The sequence below is a fragment of the Rhea pennata genome, chromosome 9, assembly GCF_028389875.1.
Source record: "Rhea pennata isolate bPtePen1 chromosome 9, bPtePen1.pri, whole genome shotgun sequence".
In the NCBI taxonomy this organism is placed as follows: Eukaryota; Metazoa; Chordata; class Aves; order Rheiformes; family Rheidae; genus Rhea; species Rhea pennata.
The window spans coordinates 10859889-10886728 of record NC_084671.1 but is presented as its reverse complement, the minus strand read 5'-3'; the positions used below and the strand labels follow the sequence as shown (position 1 = coordinate 10886728).

At 62.9% G+C, this 26840-nt stretch overlaps 3 protein-coding genes across 6 annotated transcripts; 1 reads left to right on the top strand and 2 right to left on the bottom strand.

Annotated features, from left to right (window-relative positions):
• Window positions 1-1187: 1187 nt before the first annotated feature.
• Window positions 1188-4113, bottom strand: LOC134144059 (mitochondrial ubiquitin ligase activator of nfkb 1-A-like). The gene is made up of 5 exons (XM_062582689.1): window positions 4049-4113; window positions 3566-3705; window positions 3194-3281; window positions 2991-3111; window positions 1188-2797 (listed from the first exon to the last, which is right to left on the bottom strand). The coding sequence occupies exons 2-5, from the start codon at window positions 3680-3682 to the stop codon at window positions 2101-2103; spliced, it is 1023 nt and encodes a 340-aa protein (XP_062438673.1). The 5' UTR covers window positions 3683-3705; window positions 4049-4113; the 3' UTR covers window positions 1188-2100.
• Window positions 4114-5595: 1482 nt separating this feature from the next.
• Window positions 5596-15271, bottom strand: ECE2 (endothelin converting enzyme 2). Of its 3 annotated transcripts, none has more exons than XM_062582684.1 (19): window positions 15180-15271; window positions 13278-13364; window positions 12769-12913; window positions 12112-12345; window positions 11830-11954; window positions 11501-11647; window positions 11349-11414; window positions 10941-11129; window positions 10314-10456; window positions 10071-10185; window positions 9684-9794; window positions 9415-9513; window positions 9217-9294; window positions 8868-8971; window positions 8415-8525; window positions 7823-7890; window positions 6853-7043; window positions 6667-6762; window positions 5596-6464 (listed from the first exon to the last, which is right to left on the bottom strand). In XM_062582684.1, the coding sequence occupies exons 1-19, from the start codon at window positions 15219-15221 to the stop codon at window positions 6288-6290; spliced, it is 2328 nt and encodes a 775-aa protein (XP_062438668.1). In that variant the 5' UTR covers window positions 15222-15271; the 3' UTR covers window positions 5596-6287. The 3 variants fall into 3 exon arrangements, with proteins under 3 accessions (XP_062438668.1, XP_062438670.1, XP_062438669.1); XM_062582686.1 differs by having other exon boundaries at window positions 10941-11045; XM_062582685.1 differs by having other exon boundaries at window positions 12112-12327.
• A 2297-nt stretch (window positions 15272-17568) lies between these two features.
• Window positions 17569-26262, top strand: PSMD2 (proteasome 26S subunit ubiquitin receptor, non-ATPase 2). 2 transcript variants are annotated; one of them, XM_062582723.1, is made up of 21 exons: window positions 17569-17709; window positions 19022-19078; window positions 19751-19915; window positions 20162-20283; window positions 20673-20897; window positions 21021-21179; window positions 21463-21607; window positions 21812-21872; window positions 22184-22330; window positions 22506-22612; window positions 23014-23141; window positions 23221-23308; window positions 23698-23860; window positions 23958-24059; window positions 24150-24295; window positions 24520-24603; window positions 24787-24955; window positions 25280-25374; window positions 25543-25669; window positions 25767-25885; window positions 25967-26262. In XM_062582723.1, the coding sequence occupies exons 1-21, from the start codon at window positions 17575-17577 to the stop codon at window positions 26147-26149; spliced, it is 2727 nt and encodes a 908-aa protein (XP_062438707.1). In that variant the 5' UTR covers window positions 17569-17574; the 3' UTR covers window positions 26150-26262. The 2 variants fall into 2 exon arrangements, with proteins under 2 accessions (XP_062438707.1, XP_062438708.1); XM_062582724.1 differs by lacking the exon at window positions 17569-17709 and adding an exon at window positions 17850-17913.
• The last annotated feature ends 578 nt before the right edge of the window (window positions 26263-26840 follow it).

The following is a 26840-nucleotide window of genomic DNA, read 5'->3' as shown; positions in this document are numbered from 1 at the left end:
CTGCAGGTCCCGGGGTGGGGGTGTGTGGTAGAGCTGTCTCCTGGCACCAGGCGACAGGAGGGGTGTCTGGGTGCCTCCAGGGACAGCATCGTTCCTGGGTGCAATGGGGTGCGTACTGGGCACCCTCGGCACCCATGGGGAGAGAAGGGCCTTGGCCATGAGCCACCGCAGCCAACTAGAGGGACAGGGTCCCCGGGGGTGGCCCTTGCCCTCAAGGGGTGCTGGCACCCCTCTAGCTGTCCCTGGCTGGCTGCCGAGCTGAAAGGGAACGAGGAGAGCAGTCTCCAGGAGTGCGGGTGCCTCCTGCCCTCACCAGCCCACGCACCCACTCGCGCCAACTGGTCTTGGCACGCAGGGAATGTGTTCCCGGCAGCCCAGCCCTCTCCCATCTGGTATTTATCTCCTTCCCGAAATCCCTCCCTCTGCGGGGGGGACGCCGGGGCTCTGGAGGGGACCGCTTCCCCACTGCTCACTCCACAGCCCACCGCCGCGGCACCCTCACCCTGAGCCAGCGCCCAGCCCCAAACCGCAACAACAGGGACTGTCGCTGGGGGGGCGGGGGACGCACAGCCCCAGCCCCCAGAGGCCGGCCGGCGCTGCCCCCACCCCAGCCCTGGGCACCCCAAAGCCGCGGAGCCGGGAGAGCCCGCAGGTTGCCTCGGCAACCGCAGCCAGGCAGTGAAGGGGAGCGGTCCAGGGGAGCGGTTGTCATGGAGACCGGGAGAGCACCATTGCCTTGGCAACGGACCCCACCCCCCCTTCCTTGCTCCCTTCGGGGCTGCAGCAGGGTACCGCACCCCGGGGGAGGTACCCTGGGTGCCTGGGAAGGGCCCCCCCCCCCCGCAGGTGCCGTTACCCAGAGGGAGGTGGGTGCTCACGCCCCTGCTGTAATCCCAGCCCTTGCGTTCCCTCCTCCCTCCCGGGTTTTGGCTTCCCCGTGCCCTGCGGGGACTGGCCCAGTGCCTTGGCAGCCCCACAGGGGTGGCTGCTCCCCCTTTTCGAGCCCCCTCTCCAGCTGCTGCTTTTCCCTCTGTGCTGGGTGTTTTAGGCTGGATGAGCTCCCTGAGCCGGTTTGTGCAGGGGTTCGTGGTACCCACCAGCCCTCCCCAGGAGGGCTTCTCTGCTCCAAGTGTGTCAGCTGGGGCCACAGTCCCCCACTTTTAACAGCGTAAAGAAAGGCACGAGGCTGAGCTCCACTCCTTGGCTTTATCCATCAACAAACAACAGCAAGTCGCTCTTGCATGGATTCCTGCCCAGGAGGGGGGGCAGGAAAGCTGAGTTCTGGGGCTGGCACACGCAGGGGCTCAGCAAGGGCTGGAGGCTTGAGGAGGCTCCAGCACTGCCCTATGTCTGTGCACAGCTCCTGGAAGAGACTGGGGACTCTGCAGTAAGGGATGGAGAGACACTGTAGCCCCACAGAAGTCTCACATTCCTTCCCCATCCCAGGGAAGCAGGGGATAGAGTAGCAGCTGGCAAAGGCAAAATTCAGATTTTCCCCCCAAATGGGACCTCCAGCCCCCAAATGCTCCTGCACAGTCTGTACAGTGGCCATAGCCACACCAATTAAGAGAAACACTGTAATCATGGCCAGGTCTGTGTCCTCCCCTTCCCCAGATATATCCATCCAGCCCTGGTATCTTCCCCTCCCATCCCAGTCACTCTTTCTGAGAAAAAAGCCACATGCTGGAAAAGCAAAACAAGGAAAAAACCCACATGCCTCCCGGAAGGAAGGGTCCCTGCCTTGGGTCAATGCTACGAAAACAAGGTTTAAACAGCTACCTGCCAAAGTAAATGCCCTGGGTGGTGCGGGGGAGCTTTCTCCTTTTGTCAGGCACCAGAGAGCGTGTTTCCTCCCAAATACTGTCACTAAAGGGGCTCCCTCTGGCAGACAGAATTCAAAGAGGAGAGTGGAGGGCTAAAAGTCTGCCCTGGCTTTATAGAGAATGCCCTTGACCACCCAAAAATGGATGGGAGGCAAATCAGGACCCCCCCCCCCCAAGGAGGAATTGCACACTTGCATGCAAGCGGACAGCGGACATTTCTATAGGCTCAAGGCTTGGCTTGGTTCATGCTGCCCCTGCGTGTGCCCCTCAAGCGCTCTCAGGCTTGGTATAGGGGCACCACACGGTCAATGGGTCCCCGGCAGATGGGGCAGAGGCGGGTGGGCAAGGCCTGGAAGCAGCGGAAGCAGCAGCAGATGTGACCGCAGCCCAGAAGGACGCACTCGCGGGGCCGCATCAGGCAGACCACACAGGAGTCCTCGAGCCCCTCGTCCGCGGCCTCCTCGCTGTCCAGCTCCTTGTCTTCAGGCTTCTGCTTGAGGCGGCTGTGGCGGTAGGCTCGGCACAGGGCGTGCAGGAGGACCGCTAAGCCTGCCAGGGCACACAGCACGGCTGCCCCCTTCCAGAGCGCGCTGGCCGACTCCAGCTCCGCCAGCACCGACTGCCAGTCCCCCAGGCACAGGAAATACTCGCCCCCCCGGCCCGGCGGCTGGAGGTGCAGGGAGCCATCAGGGTGCAGGGCCAGCTCCCCGATGCCTGTCAGCCCGGCCCCGACTCGCAGCATCTCCTCCGTCTCTAGGATGCCCTTGGGTTTCTCCCCGCTCAGGTAGTGGCCCAGCAGGTCGCGGAAACCGTGGGCTGGCTGCTGGAACCGCTCGTACACCGTCTCCAGGGGCAGATGGACGGCTCGGAGCGGGCTCTCCACGCTCACCTGCGTCACCGCCTCAGCATCTTGGGAGGCCAGCAAGAAGGGGACAGTGTAGACCTGCTCTGAGAGCACCCGTTCGCTCTCGCTCCTGCAAGCAGCCAAGAGCACACGGCACTGAGAACGTGGACAGCCTGGAACAACTCTGAGCTCCTGGGGCTGAAGCGAGGGCAGGGAGTAGAGCCTGTGACCAAGCTGCCCTCTGCCTCTCAAATGGCCCCAGAGGAAGGGGAGGATGGACCCGCTGGTGCAAGCCCACCCCTGCTGTTGCCCATATTGCTCACCAGCTCCGGGCCAAGCTGTTCCAGATCAGCCGATGTTCTTTTAGAAGCAATTTCTGGATCACACCCTGCATCTCCTCATGATAATGGCTGGACAGCGCGGCCTTGGCTGGCAGCACTACGCCTGAGGGTGAAGGGATGTATGAGAGGCAAGAGAGAAGAGCTCAGCCCCTGTGCCCAGTGTGAGGGCCATGGGGAGGCCTTACCTTCCAGGGCGACGTAAGACAGGCACCTCCCATCAGCTGCAGACACCAGTGCTGGCAAATCATCATCAACCTGGAGCTTTGGGGCCTCCTGAAGAGCAGGGACTGAGTGTGAACACGGGCAGGGGGGAATAGACTGGTTGGCATAAGGTTGGTCACCCGTGGCACTGAGGCATCTTTGGCAGGATGTGACCTGCCTCGTCCTGGGCCTCGTGACACAGATGGAGGATGCAGTGATCAGTAAGGTGCACCCAAATCAAGGGCTCTGGGCTGGAGGGTGTTGGACACTGGGGCTGGGATGGTGGGCAGGAGAGAGAGTTGGCGAAGGGGAACGGGCAATGAGGGACAGCGCAGTACCCAGCCCTTTCTGGCTACCTGGATGCGTGCTGCGACTTTGGCTTTCTTCCTGTACAGGTAGTAAAAGAGCCCAGAGAAGGCGATGCTGGAGCCCAGGCACAGCAGCTCCCCAGGCGTGATGGGCAGCGTGTCCATTGCGCCAGGCGTGGGCAGCCCGTCTGTAAGGCGAGTGCGTTGCAAAGGGAGGGGGCTGCGTCAGCCTGGGGCAGGGATAGCCCCGTGTCCCCGAGGTGCCGCCGGCCTGGAGTCGAGTCGGCCCATGACCCTGCTCGGGGTCAGCTCGGCTTAACTGCAGCTCCCGGCCCGGCCCCAGCCCCCGGCCCGGGCCTAGCACCGAGCCCAGCCCCCGACCCAGGCCCAGGCCGCGGCCTGGCACCCAGCCCAGCCCCCAGCAACCGGCCCAGGCCCGGGGCCCGGCCCAGCCCCGGCCTAGCAACCAGCCTGGGCCCAGCACTCAGCACGCAGAACCCGGCCTGGCCCTCCGCCACCGCCGTCGCTCACCCCGGCCCGGCCCCCGCTGCTGCGGCGCCCCCCAAAGCCGGAGCCGTCCAGGCCCGAACGCCCGGCTCCGCCGCGCTGCCACCTGGGAAATGGAGTGCGGCCTCCGCACGGCGGCAGCGCCAGCGTGCCCATCCTCGAACTACAACTCCCGTCGGACCTTGCGCCAAGCAGGCCAGGCACCGCCGCGTCCCGCCGCGTCCCGCCGCGTCCCGCCGCCTCCAGGACTGCAACTCCCAGCGGCCTTTGCGCCTCACCCCCCCCCCCACGTGACCGCTGGCGCCTGCGTGCTGGGGGCAGGGGAGGCAACGCGGCTGCTGTGTGGGGCGGGCCGGGGCGTGGAGCGGGGGCGGGAGCGGTGGCTGTGGAGGCCCTAGCGTGGAGGCCCGGATGCAGGGTGGGAGTCCCAGCGTGGGGCAGAGGCGGTGGGGGTGAGGGTCCCAGTGTGGAGGCCAGGAGGCCTCATCACCAGGCCCTGCTCCAGGCCCCCAGGTTGGGTCGGGGAGGGGGGAAGCTATGGGGAAATAGCAGGCGGTGCTGGGGGTGGACAGTGGGGTGGCGTGGGCCGCCACGAGAGCCCAGCGAGGAGGGAGGGAGCTGGGATGAAGACACGGGCTCTTGGCTTTCCTTCCACCATCCTCCCCTCTCCCTCCCCTCCAGGGACAGCGGCCGTGGGCCTTTCTGCAGTTCTGCTCCACCCGGGGCTTGGTCACCGTTGGCTGCCCAAGGTGGTTCCGTGCTGCTCTGGGTGCTGCTCCTCACTCCCCGCCTGCCTGCCAGGCTGCAGGGACTGGCTTGCTCCCAAGGCTTGCCTGGGAGGGACGGGCTCTGTGGATAAGCCTGGTCCAGGCATCGTGTGAGTGGGAAGCGGCTCGTGCGTGGGATCATAGCTCTGGTTTCTCTGGAAGGCGCCTGTCTCCTGGTGTTGTGGGCTGAGGCTGGATCTGGTGCTCCGTGGCTGGGAGGGGGAAAGGCCAGCCGGTCTCTTGAGTGTCAGGCTGCTGCAGCCACTCGCATTCCCAGGCGGCAGTTGCACAGCAAGTTTTGGAGAGGGCCTTTGTGGCAGGTTTTTGGGAAGGTTTTTGCAGTGGGTTTTGCAGGACCATGAGATGGTGCCAGCTACAGCTCTTGTTTTTCTAGGCACCATCTCCTGAAATGGCTAGTGCTCCATGGGACCTCTCCCACAGGGACTCTTCTCTGGCCGCAGTGCCCTCCGGATGCCTTCAGTCTGCTCTCACCCCAGCGCCAACTTGTAGCATAAGCAGCCCCCACATGGTGCCAGTGGTTTAGAGGGTGACTTGCCTCCCTGTCCTCCCGATACTGGCTTGACCCCAGCCAGGATGCCCAGGCAGAGGCAGGCTGTTTTGTGCCTGCTTGACTCTGTGACTGCCATATTCCCTTCCTGGAATGGGAGGCCTCTTGTCCCTCAGGATGTCTTGTCTTCAGTGCATCCCTTTATCTTGTGCTTTTGAATCACTGCCTCTGTGCCTGCAGAAGTCCTGGATCCTATCTCTTGCCCTGACACCGCAAAGGACTTAGAGCCACTGGAGTAAGTGGAAACTGCTTTTAATCATTAAATAAATTCAGCAACAGCCACCCACAGCTGAAGGCACCAGTTCCCTCTGCCACCCACTGGTCCCAGCAGTCGTGGATGGGGAAGCCAAGCTGGTTCAGGAGGGGATCGAGTTAAGAGAAGGAGCCGGATGGCTCCAAACCTTGCAGCTCCGTCTCCAGCAGCCTGGGTACGTGTCCCCGGGGTGGGCAGCAGGTTGGGATGGCAGAAGCAGAGGGGGGCTTGGCTCTCACACTGTCTGTGGGGCCCATCTAACCTGCCAGTTCTTGGGGAGAGGTGATGCTGAGGGGGGTAAGCCATGCCCATCTCTAGGCACAGCGGGGTTGGGGGGTGGAGCTGTGTTTCTGGGGTGCCATGGCTTCTCTGCCAGTTTTGGATCAGAGCTGCAGTGAGTGGGTGCAGCAGCTCTGGTCCATGCCCAGCAGAGGGGCCACCTGAGCTGGGGTGGGAGTGACGGAATGAAGGCAATGAGGGTGAGAACGAGGACCTGGGATGGAGGGGCAAGGCAGTGTGAATGTGTGGGGAGGATCATGATGAAGAGTAACTGGGAGGTGGCCCCTCTCTCTGCCATGGGTCATCTCCAGTGTCCAGGCAAGGGCAGGGATACAGATGGGCACATGTCCCCTCTGTCCCCTGCACCCTCCCTGGCCCTGTGTGCTGTCCCTGTCCCTACCACACCTCACAGTGCTTGCCCGGGTTCATGGGTGAGCCCAGGGGGCAGCGAAAATGTTCGACAAAGTCCCGGGAGTTGCTGAGGGTGCCGATGACGCGGTACTTGTCGGGGCTGTGTGGGTCGGTGACCAGCCCTTCGTGGGAGCTCTCGGGCGTCCGGACAGAGCACCACACCTGCCAGAGGGGGAATGGCCTTAGGGTTGGGGACAGTCCAACTGGGACCAGCAAGGGAATCCTCTGGCTGGGCTGGATGCCTCCCCTGGGCGCAGCTCTTGCTTTCTGAGCAGGATGGGGAGCTGCAGAGGGGCACTAAGGAGCTGGAAGGGGATGGAGCAGCCCTGGGCATCTCAGAGATGCCTGTCCTGCTCAGCAATACCTGTGCGAAGCCCACAAAGAAGAGCTGGTGGTTGGTAAGTCCCAGGGCCGGGAGACGTTTCTCTTCCCCATTCTTCTGCAGCCAGGACTTGTAGGCCTGTGAGAGAGGCACTGTGAAGGCCTGGGGTGCAGCGGCGGGGGGAGCCAGGGCACCGTGCCCCCTGCGGTGGCCGGCAGAGCCACTCACGTTGTAGGCTGCCTTGAGTCCGCCGTTATCGGCGATGTTCTCGCCCAAGGTCTGCCGGCCGTTCACCTTCTCGCGGTGCACAGTGTAGCGGCTGTACTGCTCCGTCATGCACTCCGTGCGATTCTTGAAGGCCTCCAGTGAGGAGTTCTGCCACCAGGGCCGCAAGTTGCCCTCCTTGTCATACTCCCGGCCTGCAGGATGGAGCCGTGGGCAAGAGGAACAAGGGGCGCCAGCCCCGTGCTCCAGCCAGCCCCCCTTGGTGGGAGTCCCAGGACAGGGCTTGGTGGGTTGTGTGGATGTTGCTGCAGAGATGGACTAGGGGGCATCGAGTCTTAAGTTCATGCCAAGCCCTGCACCCTGGGGAGATGGTGTCTCCTAGCCCCTACTCCAGGCAGTCTCTGACCTGGGACTCAGCTATGTGCTTGGGTCCCCGAGCATCCCTTGGTGTCCCCTACTGTCCCAAGCTGGATTTGAACCCGCAGCCTCTGTGACCCCAAATTCCCCCTTCGCCCCCAGCTCATCCCCACTGGCTCCAGGGCCACAGTGAAGGTGCAAAGCAGAGCAGATGTGAGAGGAACCCATCCCATGCCCCCAAAAGGAGAATGAGAAGGAGGCAGAGGGGCACAGGTCACACAGGGGACTGCAGGGTGGGGGGCCCGAGCAGCAGATGCCATGTTCTCACCAAGCGGATGGAGCGAAAGCTGCACAGAGAAGCCGGGGGGAGGTATCGGTAGGTGCCACCTGGGGAGACAGGATGATAGAAGGGGAAGCCAGCCAGCCGGGGAGTGCAGGGGTGGCCGGGGGCACGAACACACACGATGCGATGGATGGCAAAGCAGTACCCCCGTGCACTTGCAGCATCCATCTCCCCACGCTGAGGGCCCAGGAGTAGGCAGGGGGCCTCAGGGGTGGCAGGAGGTGCCATGGGGAGTGATGGGGGCCTGTGCTGGTGGAGCACATGTGTTCTCACCTTGGTCATCAAATGCATGGGTCAGCTCATGCCCCATAACCACGCCGATGCCACCAAAATTGAGGGCTCTGTGAGGCAGCAGGAAAGAGCCAGGTTAGTGTGGAGGGGTCACACCATCTCAGCCTCTCATTCGGCTACCTCTGTGTCCTGGGAATCACCACTGTGTCCTGAGCGCTGCCCCCCCCCGCCCCCCCCCCCCCCCCCCGCCGTGTCCTGGGTAACTCCTCTGCATCCTGGGCACCCCCATCACGTCCTGAGCATGCTCTATCAGGGCACTGCTGAGATTTCTCTGCTTGGCACCCAAGGAGGTAAGCCAACACCCACCGGGAGTGGGTCCTGCCCGGGGACACTGGTGGCCCCATGGGAACTTTGCAGGTTTTACAGGGGCCTTTACAGATGCAGGGCCTGGATGGACCTTTGCCCATCAGGACTTTCCTTCCATGATGGCTGCAGGTAGCACTTCCCTGTCAGAGAGCGGTGACTGCGGGCTCTGCAGGGTGCCAGCTCCAATCCTGAGGGCTGCAGCTTGCCATCTCCCCCGCTGTGTCCCCTACTCTTTGGAGATGATTTCTGGCCCCATGGCTATGCTCACTTGGGATGGTTGCGGGCGTAGAAGGGGGCCTGCAGGATGCCGGCAGGGAAGACGATCCCATTCTTCGTGGGCAGGTAGTAGGCATTGACGGTCTGCGGGGTCATGCTCCACCTATTGTAGGGACCAACTGTGCCAGATGCTGGGGGCACAGCACAGGGCGAGCAGGTCCCCCAGGACCCTCCTATGCCATCCCACTTTCAAGTGACTTGCCCCCATGTTATCTCCTGTCCCTGCTGTCCCATGAGCTCCCCCTATGGCCACCTCGCTGCCCCACAGTGAGACCTTCTCCCCTCAGCGAACCTGCACTGCAAGGGCCATGCTGGGCAAGTGGGGGGACAGTGCCCTGCTGGGCATGGCCTTCTCTCTTGTCCTCCATTCCCCACCCCTCTCTGGGCCCTGCTGCAGCCTGGTGGGCTGCAGCTCACCCAGCGCCCCAGGTAAGCAGCTCCTTACTGGTCCCGATTCGGGGGTTTCCGGAGCTGGTCGGCCATGACTTTGGCAGAGAAGTTGTAGAAGTTGAGCATGTTCTGGAAGAAGGAGTCCTCAGAAACCTCATACTGGGGAGGAAGAGGATGGGATGAGGATGGAGCCCAGCCCAGGGCTGTTCTCCCCCACCATGACTGGCTGCGCAGGGATGTGCTAGGTACTGAGATGTCTGCTTCATGTCCTTTCCTGCCATGCTGGCCTCCACCCCCAGCCCTGCTGCCCGAATTGGTCCGTGGCAGCATAGTCCCTCCATGGGGCTCTCCAGGGCTTGAGTGGGTGGATGGACACCCTTCCTGTGAGCCCCATGCTCTCCTACCCCATCGTAGACATCATCCAGCTCCTTGTTGTCCAGGATGAAGTCTGGGAAGCCGATCATGTCATAGATGGCATCTGCCTGCGTGGAGAGAAGCCCCGGGCAGTGCCTGGTGGTGAGATGGGACCTGGGGGTTTCCCAGGAGCTCTTCCACCCACTGCCCTCCCTGGGTTCAGGGACAAGCCTGCCTCTCTGGATCACCTTCTCCTTCGCAGCCTGTCTAGTCTTCTCATCCATCCAGTCAAGCTGGTCCAGGGACACTTCGAAAGCTGTCCGGATCTCACTGATCATCTCCTCAGCCTGGGGATGGAAGGGAATGGACCTCCAACCTGCTACCCACAGCTCCAGACTGTGCCCATGCCACCCCCAGTAACCTTTACACAGGGACAGGTTGGTCAGGATGCAACTACAGGGAACTCCCCCCCTCCAGAGGAAGTGGTGGGGAGAGGAGGGGGCAGAATTGTCCTCACAATGGCCTTGCTGTCCCGGTCGAAGGTGGCTTTGACGAAGAGGGAGCCCAGGGCGAAGCCCAACGTGTCATCCGTATTGGAGATGCAAGTTTGCCAGCGGGGTGTGCAGGACTGTGAGGAGTGAAATGTGAGTCTGTGAGACCCTCGGGAGTACCCCAACACCCGAGTCCTTCCTCTGTTCCCCTCCCTGCCCCCTTCAGCTCTGTCCCTTGGCAATGGGAGAGATGCCCAGCAGCTTAAACCCCTGTATCCCAAAAGATGGTCCATGGGATGTCTATGCAGCATCCTGTGTCACTACATCCCAAGGGCATCCCAAGGTCAGAGGTGACCCTAGCTGCCTCTGTGTTGGTCTGGGCTGTGGGCAGAGGTCCTCTGGCCCCCTGTTACCTTCCTGGTGCCATAGAGTGTCTCCAGCAGCCTCTCCTGGGCTGTCTCAAAGCGCTGGTCTAGGCTGGAGGCTGTTTTCTGCACCAGGTTCCAGATCAGGTAATTGTTCAGGATGCTATGAGGGGCAGAGAGATGCCACAGCCGCTGTCCACAAGGGATGCCCCCAGCCTGTAAGTCAGTGGCATGCCCCAAACGTCCTGCTGCCATGGGTTCAGCCGTCATGGGGCCTCATAGGCGCCTTACCTCCGGTCAGTGCCATTAATGAGGTCAGAGACCTGCTGGAGGTAGGCGTCCCCATACACCACCACAGGCTCCGTGTCGGCGAGCTCCAGCGGGGCCAGGGCATAGGCCAGGTAATCCAGCCAGTCGATGGCAGGGGCCAGGGCCTGTGGGGACATGGGGCGCTGGGGTGCTCAGCATGGCTCTGCCCCATCCTGCCAGGCACGGGGAGTGGAGGCTTTGGAAGGCACGTGGAAGGGCTGGGGTCCAAGTCCCTCACCACCCCAAGTCCCTCCCCTCACTCCCATGGCTCCCTGCAGCTGCCAGTGCTCCAGGCCAAGAAGAGGGCCCCCCATTCCTGCCTATGCCCAGTGAGGGGGGCAGGGACCCCTTCAGTGAAGAGTGGCAGCTCCCCCAGAATCTTAATGACAAGGTGAAGAGCACCTTGCTCCCAACACCCAGCACCTGCCCTGGCACCTGCCAGGGCTGCCCAAGGAGGGGTTTCTGTCCCCACATGTCCTTGGAGAGGCAATGCTGGGCATTGACCCCCTTGGTGCCCTGCAGGACAACCTCTCCGAGTATCAAGGATTTTCCCAAGCTCTTCCCTGCTGATGGGGACCCTAGGCCATGTCAGGCTGTGGCCATGCCCACCTGCAGCTCAGCAATGCTCATTTTGTGGTAGATCTTCTCATCATCCCGCCGCTCAGCCTGGGGCACAGTGATGTTGGCCAGCTGGATTTCGAAGTCCAGCACCTGCTGCATCTGAAGCTGAGTGGACTCCTTGGCACCCCCCAGCAGCATGCCCAGCTCCACCATGTAGTCCAGGTATGCTGTCAGGACCTGGCAGGACCCCAAGCCTGGGCTCAGTCACTTCTCTGGGCTCACCTCTGTCCCCAGCCCAATTGCTCCCATGCTATCTCCTTGAAGGTTCAGACCTGCTGCCTGCCTGGGCATTGTGCCCATTCCAGCCCCAGTGGGGTGTTGGGTGTATGCTGGCCCTGTTTGCACCCAAATACTGTAGGTTTCTCCCATTTGGTGCTGGCAGGGCCCCAGCCTCACCTTCTCGTTGGCAGTCTTGTTCAGGTAGTAATCTCGAGATGGGAGGAAAAGCCCTGACTGGTCCACCTGGGGGCAAGAGAGAGACATCATGAACAGCCAGTGCCCGCCAGCGCCCACCACTGCCTGTGGCCCCTTGGTGCCACGGTGCTGACCTGGATGATGTTGCTGTTGGAGCTCTTGGAGTCCGCACCCACATACACTGTGAAGAAGGGGGTTGCCCGGTATGTGCCAGACACCATCTTGAGGACCTCCATGAAGCTGGTCTGGTTCCAGGGCCCAGTGATGTTCCAGCCACCAATCTGCTGGCAAACAGACCTGGCACCTCAGGGACTGCCCCATGTTCCCAGGGAACATTTAACCTTGGAATTTACCCATGTACGCTCTTCAGTTACCCAGACAACAACTGGGAGATGTGCCCAGGACTGTCAGGCTGAGACCTGACAACTTGTCTCACCTGTGAGCAGCTGCCTGCTGTGCCCACCTTGTCAATGAGCTCCATGAGTGGCTGGGAGCCAAGCTCTTCTATCCTCTGCTCCTTGAGGCAGGACAGGTAGTACCGCTGTGTCTTCCTCTCCGCCTCGCTGCTGGAGTTGAAGGTGGCATTCTCTGTGGGAGGCCATGGGTGAGCCCTGGGCACCGGCAGCCAGCGCTTGTGCCAGCCCACTGGAGTGCCCAGGTTCAGCCACGCTTGGGGGACATGGAGACCCTCGCAGCTGGGGCTATGCCAATCCCAGATGACTGCCACGGGAGCCCCCATGCCCACCTAGGAGATGCTTCATGATGGCCTGGTTCTGGTCCCAGATGCTGTTGAAGGTGCTCCACTTGGAGCGTCCGTTGGGCAGTGGGTTCCTCTTGATCCAGCCACCGCATGAGTACTGGTAGAAGTCCTGGCATGGGTCCGTCTCAGAATCCAAGGCCTCTAGGATCTTGCTGGCCACTCGGACGCAGGCGTCCGTCAGACACGTGCTGTGAGAAGGATCTGGCAGGGAAGGTATGCCTGGGGGTGCGCGTGTGTGTAGGGGGGAAGCTGAGGCATGGAGAGGGGCAGAGCTGGGGCAAAGCCCTCCCTGCCTCCAGCCTTCCCTCTGCACCCTGAGGTGGGCAGTGCTGTCAGGGGGAGTCAGAGGGTCAGGATGGCTCTTTGGCAGAGCACCCAGACCAGGGCACGGTGTGGCGGCATGTGGCACGGCTCACCCATGGGTCTCCTTGTGGCAGGACACCCGCGGGCTGGGCACAGCCCCGAAGCAAGGTCCTTTCGGGGAGGGATGTTGAAACCCGGAGCTCAGCCAGCCGACCAGAGGTGCCGTTCCCTGGGCAGGAGCTGGCCTCAGGGGCCACCCATCCCTCCCTGTCCTGCCATCCTCATGGGTTGGGGGGACGCCGACGCCACCGCAGCGTGAGGCTGGGGGGCCCTTCCTACCTCTGCGGTACTGGATGGCCAAGGCGACGACGGCGACGCCGAGCAGCAGGGCCAGGGAGACGGAGACGGCGCAGAGCACCAGCTCCAGCTGGGTGCGGGACGCCAGGCGGCTCAGCAGCGGTGCCGTCCCCTTCCGAAAGCCCACCTGGGCGGGGGGCACAGCTCGTGGCGCACCGCGCGGCGGGGAAACCTGCCGCCCCCGCACGCTCTTCCCTCCCCGCGCCTCCTGGGTGCCCCAGTTTGGCACCGCGTGGGGCATGGAGAGGTGCACGGGGACGAAGACGGCGTCTAGACCAGGACTGCCTGGAAGGGGCCACCCTGCGACTAAGGACGGGAGAGCTGGGTGCCTGCGTGCCCCTGCTGGGGGACGCGGATGGGGCAGATGGGGCGCCCCTTGGCTCCCGCAGGCAGACCGGGGGAGAGAGCGGGGCTGAGGGAGGGGAGGGGGGCTCGGAGGGGGCCGGGCACGGGCCGGGGGGTGGCGGGCAGCGTTTTGGGGCAGAGCTCACCTCCACGCTGTCGGGAGAGGCGCTGCCGTCCCCCACCGGCTCGGGGCCCTCGTCATCCTGCAGCGTGGCGCGCTTGTAGTCGGGCATCTGCGGGGGGGGGGGGCAAAGACTGGGCCGGGGGGGGTCGAGGGGGGGCGTGTGCCCGGCAGCGCGGCCCCCACCGGTGCTCGCAGCGGGGCTCGAGCCCCGGCCCCCTTAGCCTTCCTCACCCTCGGCGCCCCTCCTCATCCTCCCCGGGGGGGGTGGGGGCAAGGGGGGGTCGGGGCCGCAGCATCACCCCTCTCCCCCCCCCCACCCCGTGCAGCAGCGCAGGTGCCACATCGCCACGGCGACGTGGTCCCCATCGCCAGGCAACCAGCGCGCTGTTGCCTAGCGCCGCCTCCCCCCCCCCGCCTGGAACTTTCCATGCAGATGTGCGCCGGGCCCCGAAACATCTGGAAGCGCCTCCGGCCCCGGCGGGAGCCCCCGGCCCCCAGCCGACCCCACGCGCCTGCCCGCAGGCGGGCAGCACCTCCGCGGGGGCTGACCGTGGGGACCAAGGCGTGTTTTCGGTGGGCTGGGCCAGGATCCCCCCTGCCTGCCAGGCTTTCTGGGGTGGCCTTGCAAGGGCTGTTTGTACCAAGCCAGATGCAAGGGCTGCCAAGAAATCAGCCAAGAAAGAAGCTGTGGAGATGAGCCAGCAACTTAGCCGGGGTGGGGGGGGGGGGAGGAGGTGAGCTGGAGGAAAAGGCTGGATGCTTCGGTGGAGAAGAATCAACAAAGCTGCTGGGCAAAGCCATCCTTAGGCTTCAGAGTTAACACCCGGGTGGGCTGTGGCTCACCCTTCTTGCCCAGGCTGCAGACTCAGCCAGCTGCCGTGGAGCTGTCTGTAGGCCTGGTGCTGGGGAGTGCAGAGGAGCTGGGGGGAATGAGGGTGGAGGATGCCACGCAGGAGGGGAAGCAGGGCAAGTGCCGCCTGCCCACCTCCCGCCTGCTGCAACCCTGCCGGGGTGCAGGAACCCACGCGAGGCGGCTGGGACCGACAGTTGGCAGGAAACCCCCCAGTCGGGGCGGGTTCCCGGGAACCACTGGCGTCTGCGAGGGCCGGCTTGGCATCTCGCGGGAGCTCGGCGAGCCGGGCTCCCGCTTTGGGGGCTCCCTCACCCCTGGCTCCCCCGCCTGGAGTGGTTCCCTCCCCCATGGGCTGGCTGTACCCCCTCCCCTGCAGCTCCAGGCACCCCCGAGGCAGGCCAGGGGCTGGGCTGGCACAGGGGGTTGCAGCACTGGGGTTCCTGCTGCCAACCTCCTCTGGCCCCAGCCCCACCGGGGGCTGAGGCCCTTGGAGCCAGGCCCCCTGCTCTCTCATGGGGTGCTAGCTTGGGGCACCCTACAAGCAGCAGTGATCTGCCCCCGGGCTGGCTCCAGAGCCCCTCAGAGCAGGGGCTGTGGGGTCCCTCATGCCCCCTGCCCCAAAGCGTCCCCCCTCCCCTGCCCCACACAGGCACCGGGCACAGGGGTCTCTTCTCCTCCCTCTCCTCCCCGCCGCTGGAGACAAGTCCCTCCAGCTGGGGGTCTGCCTTGCCCTCTGCGCCCCTCTAGCCCCCCAATTTCTTCCAGCTCCCCTGCATCCACCAGCCTCATTCCCCAGCTCCCTGAGCCCCCCAGGGCCCCTAGAGCCCCCTCTGCCCCCCTGGACTCTCTCATTCCCTGGTGTCCCACAGCTCCCTCAGAGCACCCCGGAGGCTCCTCTCCTCCAGCTCACCCTGCCCCCCGGCCCCCATCTCCTGTCCCCTCCGTCCCCTCATCCTCTGGCCCCGGCCCCGCTCTGTCCCGCTCCCCACCCTCTGCCCCCCCCCCCCCCCCCCCGCCCCGGACGCGACCCGCCTGGCCCGCGGGCCGGCCCCCGCCGCCGCCGGGACTCACGGCGTGTCCGAGCTCCTGAAGGGCCACGTTCATCCTGGCCATCCCGGGCCGCCCCTCCCGCCTAGCTCAGCTCCCCGCCCGGGCCGCGCCGGGCCCCCGCCGCCGCCGCCGCAGCGCCGCCTGCCTCCGCCGCCGCCGCTGCCATGGCCCGCGCCGCCCCCGGGGCACCGGCGCCCGTGGGGCCGGCGGCGGCCGCCCGGGCGAGGAGAGCCGGCGCCCGGGGAGTCGCGGGTGCGGGGCACCAAGGGGCGGCCGCGGCCGCACCGGGGGTCGGCGCCGGCTGGGGCCGGGGCCCCGGCGGCGGCGGGAGCGGGGACACCGGCGTGCGCAGCCCGGCCGCGCCGCGCCGCTCCGCCCGGCCCCGCCGCCGCCGCCGCCGCCGCCGCCAAGGTGACCGTGAGGGGCCGCGCCCGCCTTGCGCACTGGCGGGGCCGCCCGCACCGGCACCCGCAGCGGCACCGGCACCCGCCCCTGCCCGGGGAGCGGCACGGCGCAGGAACCGGCGCTGGCACACTGACCCGCATACCGGTACCGGCACCAGCCCCAGGCCACAGCACCCGGGCACACGCACCGGCCGCAGCCCGGGCACCGGCAGGGCACCGCGCTGCGCAGCCCCACGCGGCACCCGCAGCCGGCTGCGCACCTGGGTGGAAACCGCACACAGCCGCAGCAGCACAGCCCTGCACCAGTACCGCGACGCATGCACAGGCGATGACTCGGACTCACACACACACACTGATGCACCAGCACACACAGGCGTACACACGCACCCTGCCCCCAATACACCAACACACACACACACAGAGGCCCATGCCAGCACATGCTGACACATGCAGTTGCACATACGCAGGTGCACACACAACCACTACCAGCCCCGGGCAGTCAGTGTACCAGCCCTCACGCGTGCACAGCTGCATGCACAACCTCACACCCCAGCTCACACACCTAGCCACAGTCAGTAACACCCCAAGAGACAAACCCTGTGCAACTGCCTGCTTGGGGGGGGTGTCACTGGAGAGAGAGCCTGCTTGGTGCGTGGGGTGCTGGGATTGGGGTGCTGAGGGTATCAAGGCACAGGGACCTTGGGGCCACCTACATTGTCGCTTCAGCTGGTCCTTCCAGGGGATCCTGCAGCTGGGGTGGCTCCTGACACCATGGACACATGCTAATGCTGTCCTTGGCATGGGGATGTGCACATACAGCCTCCTGCTTGCTTGCAGGTGTCACACACACACACATGCACTAACGTGCACACACACGCAGGCACATGCCAGCCCAGGATTGTGGTACCCAGAACGTGCCACAGTGTGATAGTTTGACACCAGCATGGAGGGCTCATGCTACTGACAGCTCCCATCACTCCCAATGGAGTGGGGTAGGCAGGGCCGGAGGTGCCACTGTGGGGCTGACTGTGCCCCTGGCACAGGGTGACAGCAGGCCCTGCTTCCCCAGACCGCCTGTGCAAGGGCCAGGAGCCGGACTTGGGGGGTAGGCACAAGCATGCATCACCTGTGCATGTGGGTGCACCATCACCCACCTGGCCCTGGTGGTATGCAAGGGTGAGCCCCAGGGTGTGCACATGTGATGGGTACCATGGCACACGCAGCAGTGGCACCTTGCATGAGAAGAAACATCAGCCCAAAGAGCAGCATCTCCTGGCACCACCCACACAGCCAAGCTGTGGGGGGCAGCCTGGGGCCCGAGTGTGCGCGGTGCAGGGGGGGCGGCGCCCGTGGGTGCCCCGCAGGATGAGGCAGTGCCATCTGCCGGGCCTGTGCCACAGGGCCATGGGGCAGCACAGCAGCACAGGCGTGCAGGGCTGTGTGTGTACGCGGGGCTGCGTGGGGACACGAGCGTCCCTGGCAAGTCGGGTCCAGCGGCTGGGGGCACGTGGAGCCCACCTGGCCCCGCGGATGAATCCGCACTTGCCCCCCTCTGGAGAGCACGAGGGGCGCGAGGGGGTGTTGCTGCCGGCCCCTGCCCGGGACCATCACCCCTGGGGCCCCGGGCTCCAGAGCGCCAGCGCTCCCCGGTCCCCTGCCCCGGGATGCCAGCACGGCGGGTCCCCCGACCCCGGGGGGGGCAGGGCTGCGGGGTGCCCTGACCCTGCCCCCACCCAGGGGAGCCACCGCGCCCGGGTCTCCTGTCCCCGGAGCGCCAGCCCTGCCGGGTCTCCCAGCCCGGGGTGCCGGTGCCCCTGCCCGGCCCCGGCGGTGCTCGGCGCTGCGCCCCGGTCGCGCCACGTGGGGGACGCCCCGCCCCGCCCCGCCCCGCCCGGCCCGGCCCGGCCCCGCCCCCCTCGGCGCGCGGCGGTGGCGTCAGCGCGGCGGCGGGCGCCGATTGGCGCGGGCGGCGGCGCAGGCGCAGAGCGCGGCCGGTGCGCGGCGGAGCGGCCATGGAGGCGGGCGGCGGCGGCGGGCAGAGCCGGGTGCAGGGCGGCCCCGGGGCGGGCGGCGACGAGAAGCCCACGCCGCCCTGGGGCAGGGACCGCCGGGACCCCCCCGCGGGGCCCGAGAAGGAGCAGGAGCTGGTGAGCGCCGCCGCGCCGCGCCGCGGGCCGGAGCTGAGTCACGGCCCGGCTCGGCCCGGGCCGCCCCGCCGCCGCCCCCGCCCCGTCCGCGGCGGCCCGACGTCACTGGGACGGGGCGTGACGTCACCGGGATGGTGGGCCACCCGCCGGGCGATCCGTGACGCGCCGGGGGTGCGGGGGCGCCAGGCGGAGGGGACGTGTGACGTGAGTGGGGTGCGGGGGCGTGACGTCACGGGGTGCCCAGGCGATGATGCAGAGGGTTCCCGGCCCTGGGGGACTGCTGGGGTCCGCGGGGCGTGACGTCACTGGGGCCGCGCGGTGCTGCGGGGTGGGGGCCCGTGACGTAATGGGAGTGCACGTGTGACAGCAGGGCCTGAGGTGGGGCCCGCTCTGGACGTGGGGTGGGGGTGGCACCGTGGGCCCCGCAGGGAGAGATGTCACGGAGGGCGTGCGGCACTGCAGGCTGCAGCCCGTGATGCAATCAAGGTGCACGTGTGACATCGGGGCCTGAAGCAGGCTCCCCTCTGGTATGGGGTGGGGGTGTCGCTGGGGTTTGGGGTCTCTGTGCAGGTGGGGTTGGGGGGCTGATGTCACTCGAGGTGCCTTCCTTGGGACTCAGACCTGGCCGAGTGTGTAGGAGCCCACTACGGAGTTGTATCCTGCTGTGCCCCTCTTTGTGGGGTGCTCTGGTGGGTGATGGGGGCACCGACCCCAGGCTGCTGTAGGGCAGGATGGTGTCCTGGGGAGGTTACTCTCAGCTGTGCGTTGTGGAAATGTCTCAGCACCACTGAGGTGACATCATTCCTTTCTCATGATGCACATGGAGGGAGGCAGTTACCCTGGGGGCATGTGGGGCCTGTGGGCTAAGGGTAAGGGCACACAGAGGTCTAAACAGAGACCCAGATGGGGAGTGTGGGCTCGTGGCAGACTGACATCCACCCCTGTGGAAAAGGAAACTGAGGAGAGACTTTCTGGGAATAAAGTAAAAAATCTTGGGGACAGCAAGGAGGAGGAGGGTGGCAGTCCCTGATAACAATCTGAGCTCCGCCAAGGGATACCAGTGATACTTCCTGGGGTGGGACTCATCGGGAGCTTCAAACCTGTGGAGGGAGGGAGAGTCTAAACCTTTAGTTCTTGGAAACATTGCAATTGGGGGTAAAACCATGGACCAAGCTTTTTCTTAGGGCTGTGCTGACACCTTCTCATTTATAGGGGTTGATGTAGTGGTACCCTGGAGAGGAGGAGCGTTCTGGAACTGAGGGTGTCTGTGCTGGGCACCCTTAACTCTGCTTTCTTCTGTGTTGTGTTGCAGTCTGAGGAAGACAAGCAGCTGCAGGATGAGCTGGAGATGTTGGTGGAGCGCTTGGGGGTAGGTTTGCACTTTGCCCCTTAGTGAGGAGCTGCTTCACTGGGAGCCCTGGCCAAGACTTGCCTCTGCCTGACCTTCAGTTACAAGCACTTGTTTTTCATGCTGTGGAGATGGGGGACTTCTCACTGAATGTGGTCCCCTCTTGCCTCTCACACTGATATCTGCCCCCTGGCCTTGCTGCTTGTCTGGCCTTTGTCCAAGGGATCTCCCTCTTGTGCTTATGACTTTCTCCTCCTGCTATGCCTCTTTCTCAGCCCTAGGAACCTACTTTGGCTCAAGGAGATGCTGTGGGCTTGGCAGGGCAGGAATTTATCTGCTTGATGTGTGTGTGCACAGTGCTTGTTTGCTCACCCAGACGCCTGCTTGGAACTGGGAAGCGGGGAGGTTCCTGTGTGGGTCTGGGCTGTTGCCACTCTTAGAGAGGTGATGCCATGGCCTAGAGCAGTGTGATGCCGATTTCCCTCCCAAATATGCAACTCGGCTCTTCCTGATTGTGGAAGATGTCTTTGGTGGTGTTGCTGGAGGCCTGGCTGCCTTGGAGGATGGTCAGCTGGACAGCTGTCAGGCGGGGAGATGCTTTGCTCTGATCTGGATGCTGTGTTTGGGGAGGACAGGTGGGGTTAGGACCTAGGAACAAGCCCCCATTTCCTGATAGGCAGCTTCCCTCTGCAGGAGAAGGATACGTCCCTCTATCGTCCTGCCCTGGAGGAGCTGCGGCGGCAAATCCGTTCTTCCACGACCTCCATGACCTCTGTTCCCAAACCCCTCAAATTCCTACGGCCACACTATGGCAAGCTGAAGGAGATCTATGAGAACATGGCTCCTGGAGAGAACAAGGTAAATGCTCTTGCCTTGACCATACCACGTGGCTGGAGGGCAGCAGGACAGGGCTGAGGCAGGTGACCACAGAGCCCTGCCAAACTGTGAGGTGTGACTTGCGTTCGTGAATTATAACTTACAAAGGCCGTGCCTGTGCTGTCTGTAATCGCTTGTGAGTGCCAGGAGGGTATTCCTGGCTGGTGCAGGCTTTCTTCGCTTCTTTGTGTCCAGGATGTGTCTGAACATCTGGTACTCTCCCCACAGCGTTTTGCAGCAGACATTATTTCTGTTCTGGCCATGACCATGAGTGGGGAGCGCGAATGTCTGAAATACCGGCTGGTGGGCTCCCAGGAGGAGCTGGCATCTTGGGGTCACGAATACGTCAGGTAAAGCTGAGTGGGAGCAGGACTCTGGCAGGAACAGGCACTTGGGGGAGGTCCCGAATTCTTTGATCCTGGCCCCTTCCCGGAGGTGTCCCTACTCCCTGAGCTTTGGCTCAGCTGTCCCTGTCGTGTCTGTGTGAATGTTACCTCATCCTCCATCTGCAGCGATCTGCCAGCTGCAGAGATCTTGCTGCCAAAGAGACCTGAGGTGCCTGGCCTCTATAATCTCTAGTCTTAACCCTCTTCCTCCCATGGGTTTACCGTGAGCTCTCACAGCGATGTGGAGCCCCCTTAAACAATACATGGCCCCACTATCTAGCAGCAGCTGTTCTGTATCCTTGGGGCTGGGTGAAGCTGGTTTCTGTGGTGTTGACATCGCTCTGTCCCTACAGGCACCTGGCAGGGGAGGTGGCCAAAGAGTGGCAAGAGATCGATGAAGCTGACAAGGCACAGAGGGACACGCTTCTGACCCTGGTCAAGGAGATCGTCCCCTACAACATGGCCCACAATGCAGAGCATGAGGCCTGCGACTTGCTCATGGAGATTGAACAGATGGACATGCTGGAAAAGTACATTGATGACAATGCCTACTCCAAAGTGTGCCTCTACCTGACCAGGTAAGGAGGCCCAGCAGGCTGCAGGGGGCTGACAGGCCTGTGCCTTGTCCTTGGCAGGCCAGGGCTGCCCTGTCTCACTGTCTGATGTGGTTGCTCACCCTTCTGTCCACCTCTTCCTCAAAGCTGTGTAAGCTATGTCCCGGAGCCTGAGAACTCAGCTCTCCTGCGCTGTGCCCTGGGCATCTTCCGCAAGTTTAGCCGTTACCCTGAAGCCCTGCGCTTGGCCCTGATGCTCAACGATGTGGAGCTGGTGGAGGACATCTTCACTTCCTGCAAAGATGTGTAAGTGGAGACTTGCTGCCCTGTCCACGGGCATTCACTCATCACCATGAGACATTGCTCACCTGTCCAGCCAGAGTTGGATTGAGTCCTACTACCACCAGAGGTGTCTGGGGGCTTGGGCAGAGACCCTTGTTCCTAAAGACAAGAGGTGCAGGAGTAGGTGGCCTCTGGACTGTTTCTTGTGTGCCTGAATAGCAGGGCAGGCTGAGGCAAGCTGGGATACATGTCTGTGCTTGGACTGGCTGGGGTCTGGGCACTTGTGAAACCTCATCCCTCTTTGCAGAGTTGTCCAGAAGCAGATGGCTTTTATGTTGGGCCGCCATGGGGTCTTCCTGGAGCTGAATGAGGATGTGGAAGAATATGAGGACCTGACGGAGATAATGTCCAATGTCCAACTCAACAGCAACTTTCTGGCCTTGGCCAGAGAGGTGAGTGTCCTGATGGGAAAAAGGCCCTAAGCTGTCCTGGGCTATGGCCTGGCTCTGTGCCCCAAGGTAAGAGCTGGGAAAGAGGCGCTTCATCCCTGTCAGCTTGGCCAGGTGCTGTCTGGAGAGAGGGTTGCCCTTGCAGGGCAGCTGCTGTGTGGTGGTGCCTGCTGGGAGGTTAACTCCCTTCTCCCCTTGTCTCTGCAGCTGGACATCATGGAGCCCAAAGTGCCAGATGATATTTACAAAACCCACCTGGAAAATAACCGTAAGGGCTTGTGTCGTGGCCTCTGTCATTCCTGACTGTGGGGCAGTTCCTGGGGCTCTGAGGCGTCTCCTGGCAGTGCAGTGAGCCTCTATCCTGGGGTGGGCAGACAACTCACCTGGTGTCTCTGGACTGCCCACCTGCGGCATGCTCAACTGCCTACAATGGATTTGGGCTCCTCCTTGCCACTGCTTGTTGCAGACAGGTCCTTGTCCTCCCTAAGGCACGGGGCAGTTGTATGGTGGAGGGCTGGGCTGCAAGATGGGCTAGCAGGGCTGTTTTGCTGCCTGGCTTACCCTCGTGTCATTCCCCAGGATTCGGGGGCAGCGGTTCCCAAGTGGACTCAGCACGGATGAATTTGGCCTCCTCCTTTGTGAACGGCTTTGTGAATGCTGCCTTTGGGCAGGACAAGCTGCTGACGGATGATGGCAACAAATGGTTGTACAAGAACAAGGACCACGGTAAGGGAGCCTGTTGGGCAGGGGTTGGAGGTGCCCCTAGGTTTTCCTGCTACCGTCGGCCCTGCTGAAATTGGAGCTGTTGGGCACAGCTGTGGTAGCCCCACGTCCCTGGCCAACCTTGGCAGGGCACATCGATTCAGGGACTGATGTGGGCTCTTCTCCCCTGGGACTGCAGGGATGCTGAGTGCTGCAGCCTCGCTGGGCACCATACTGCTGTGGGATGTGGACGGGGGGCTCACACAGATCGACAAGTACCTGTATTCCTCAGAGGACTACATCAAGGTCAGTGGTACCCATCCCAGCTTAGGCTGTGCCCAGCATTCCTGCGGTGGCCCTGTGCAGCTGTCTTGGGGGAATGGCTGACCTCATCTTGGTCTGCTGTGTGGCTCAGCCCCTGCCTAGAAGAGGGGTTTGGATGACCCATGTCCTGATTGTTTGTGAAGCTCACAGCAAGGCTGGTAGCTCTTGGGGACTCCATGGGGGCATCCCCTTGTTGCAGAGCTGCAAGCTTTGGACTGCTGAGCTGGATCCAGGGCCACATTGCTCACTTGGACTTGCAGTACTGACAGCAGGCGAATGATGCCAACTTGCCTTACTGGGCAACTGTGGGATGACATTAGTCACTTGTTGGCAGAGAGCTATGTGCGTCAGTGGTTGATGTGTGATGGTGCTCTGCCTTGCAGTCGGGAGCCCTCCTGGCCTGTGGCATCGTCAACTCAGGTGTGAGGAATGAGTGTGACCCTGCCCTGGCCCTCCTCTCTGACTACGTCCTCCACAACAGCAACACCATGAGGATTGGAGCCATTTTTGGGTAAGGGCTTGGCCCCAGCCTCTGCCAGCTGTCCAGGGCAGCACAGCTCCCTCCTAAAACTCCTCTGGGCTCTCTGCAGGCTGGGGCTAGCGTACGCGGGCTCCAACCGTGAGGATGTCCTGACTTTGCTGCTACCTGTGATGGGAGACTCCAAGTCCAGCATGGAGGTAGGCAGTGAAGCAGGGTTTGCATGGGGTCTCTGCTTTCCCACCTGGTCCTGGGCGGCTCCTGAGGATACAGGGCCTCTTCTGCAGCCAGTTTGAGCTCTGGGAACAGAGTGGCTTGTCGCTGCATGGTACTATTTGGTGCTGTAAGAGCATGACCCTGTTTTCCCCATCTTGAGCTGCTCCCAGATTGGGGTTGGTGCTGATGCAGGAGAGTGGGAAGCCATCAGCCCTCTCAGTATCCCAAATTTCTGCACAAAGCAGGGACCAGGGGTGCCCTGTGCTCTTCCCAGCTGAGCAGCCGTTGAACTACGTCGTGGGCCTGTACATGGAGCTGTGGGCCAGCTCACTCTGAGCTGTCCCTGGAGCATTCTCTTTCCCTGCTTCACCAGGTGGCTGGTGTGACTGCTCTGGCCTGTGGGATGATATCTGTGGGTTCCTGCAATGGGGATGTCACCTCAACCATCCTCCAGACCATTATGGAGAAATCGGAAACAGAGCTGAAGGATACATATGCCCGGTGGCTGCCGCTTGGCCTGGGCCTGAACCACTTGGGTAAGGCTGGGCAGTGCCAGTGGTCTTGCGAGCTTGGGACTGGGAGTGGGAACATCTGTCAGCTACTGTACTCTGACCACTCTTCCTACCTTGGCAGGGAAGGGAGAGGCGATTGAGGCCATCTTGGCAGCACTGGAGGTGGTGTCAGAGCCATTCCGCAGCTTTGCTAACACGCTGGTAGACATCTGTGCCTATGCGGGTGAGTTGGGCTGGCTGAGGTTGCAGGGGAAGGCAGGAGCAGGTCCTGGGCCCTCTCTCTGCTGATCCTGGCCGACTGCTGTCCCTCCAGGCTCAGGGAACGTCTTGAAGGTGCAACAGCTTCTGCACATCTGCAGCGAGCACTTTGACTCCAAGGAGAAAGAGGAGGACAAGGACAAGAAGGACAAGAAAGAGAAAGAGAAGAAAGAGAGCTCAGCTGACATGGGAGCCCACCAGGTGGGGAAACCTGGGCTGAGACCCCTGCCCCTGGGGACAGGAGCTGACTTCAAGGGGGTTCCTCGGCTTCCTGTGGGATTGGGGCTGGAAGAAAACAGCCTCCAGTAGGATTTCCTACTTTTTCTAGCCTGCTGGGCTTGCAGTGGGCACAAGGGCTGTAAGGACCTGGTTTGGGGGCTGAGTGCTTCCTGCCTCCTCCTGGCTCAGTGCTTGTGTCCCTGCAGGGTGTAGCAGTGTTGGGTATTGCGCTCATCGCCATGGGTGAAGAGATTGGTGCTGAGATGGCCCTGCGCACGTTTGGCCATCTGGTGAGTGATGCTGGGGAGACAGCGTGGAGCAGGGAAGGGACCTGGGGATGGAGAGAGGAGGTCTCGCTTCACATCCATGTGGGCCTTGCTGCCCTTGGTAAGCCAGGCTGTGGGCACCCTAAAGTGATGCCCTGCCACTGCCTGGGGTCTACTACCCAACTACCCACCCTCCTCTCCATGCAGCTGCGGTATGGGGAGCCGACCCTCCGTCGGGCTGTGCCCCTGGCCCTGGCGCTTATCTCTGTCTCCAACCCCCGGCTCAACATCCTCGACACCCTCAGCAAGTTTTCCCATGATGCTGACCCTGAGGTCTCCTACAACTCCATCTTTGCCATGGGCATGGTGGGCAGTGGTAAGCCTGGTGCGGGGGGGGGGGGGGATTGCCTGCGACCCCTGCTTGGGGTGTCTGAGCGCTCACAATAGGGGGAATGGCAGCAGCAATTCCTTTGGCTCTTGTGCTAGACTATCAGCACCGTCTGGGAGCACTGCCCAGATACTTTGCTGATCAGAGGGGTGGACAAGGCCTTTCGGTTACAGGGGACTGGGTTTGCTGGAAGCTGGATGTTTGGCTGAACCAGGGTTTATGGCTGGATGCCCTGCACCCTGATGAGGGAAAGTGGAAAGCTAGGGCTGTGTTGGCTGTGTGCCCTGATCTCTGCCTGCACCTCTTCTCCAGGTACCAACAATGCCCGACTGGCAGCGATGCTGCGGCAGCTTGCTCAGTACCACGCCAAAGACCCCAACAACCTCTTCATGGTGCGACTGGCCCAGGTGAAAATCCTGCTCTCGCTGCTTGTGGAGGGGAAGGGGAGGTTGGGGTACCTGAACTGTGCGTGGGAGGGGAGCGCTGTCCCTGGGCTGTTACCTCCTTGGCTGGCAGGTCTAGGGGGTCCAGGCACTGCCCCACAACTCTCTCATGTGCTTTCCTTGCCACATCAGGGGCTGACCCACCTGGGCAAGGGGACGCTCACCCTGTGCCCCTATCACAGTGATCGCCAGCTCATGAGCCAGGTGGCTGTGGCTGGGCTGCTGACTGTCCTTGTGTCCTTCCTGGATGTGCGCAACAGTGAGTACCAGAGGGGAACCCACTCCTTGCCACCCCTTTGCCCTGTGCGGTGTGCCCTGATTTGCCCTGACCCAGGACCCTTATGTTTCCCTTCCAGTTATCTTGGGCAAGTCCCACTATGTTCTCTATGGGCTCGTTGCTGCCATGCAGCCCCGCATGCTGGTCACCTTTGATGAGGAGCTGCGACCTCTACCCGTATCGGTCCGGGTAGGACAGGTAAGGGGGCAGCCAGAGCCTGGAACAAGGTGCCTGGGGTTCATGTGTGGTCTCAGCCTTCATCTCAGTCCTCTTTTGCAGGCTGTGGATGTGGTGGGCCAGGCAGGAAAGCCGAAAACCATTACAGGCTTTCAGACTCACACAACACCGGTGCTGCTGGCACATGGAGAGCGGGCAGAGCTGGCCACAGAGGAGCATGTGCCAGTGACGCCCATCCTGGAGGGGTTTGTCATCCTACGCAAGAATCCCAACTACGACGTTTAAACCACCGAGGAACTGGGATGGGGTGGGGAACAGGGTGCACAGGGCAAGTGGTTGGGGGGGGGAAGGTGGTTTGTTTGTTTGTTTGTTTTTGTTACTGAGAGCCAAGGAAATAAACTACCCAGAGACTCTGGTGCTGCTGTGCTGTCCCTGCATGGAGGGGCACAAGTTTCTTACCCCTTTGCCCAGTCCAGGCTGAGCCCACTACAGCGAGGGCTGTGTCCCCATTAAGCCTGGATCCCTGAGCCGGCGTGGGCCAGGATCTTCCCCTAGCCTAAACAAGGAGGAATTTGCTGCCCTCTCTGCTGGGCACTGTCACCTCCTTTCTATGTCATCCTAGCAGAGCTGGGCTGCCTTTCGAGGAACCTTTGGGGGCTGGAGCAGGGTGAGGCCCCTCTACAGTTACCCTTTCTCCACTGCTTCTGCAGTGACGGACAGCTCCTCTGGCTGCTGCTATGTGCTCGGGTATTGCTGATGCTCCTTGGGGCTGGGTGCAGTGCAGGCCCCAAGAGGCAGGAGGTGAAGGCAGAGAGCCCCCATGAGCTCACCCTGCTGCCATGGGGCACCATGGGTGGACAGGCTCCCAGGCTTGTGTGGGTCTGGGCCTTGTTATGCCATGGGGCTGCTCTGGCTTTTGTTTCTCCTTGCCCTGCGTGCGCCTGTGCCCCGCGGCGCCCTGGGTGCGTGTGCCCAG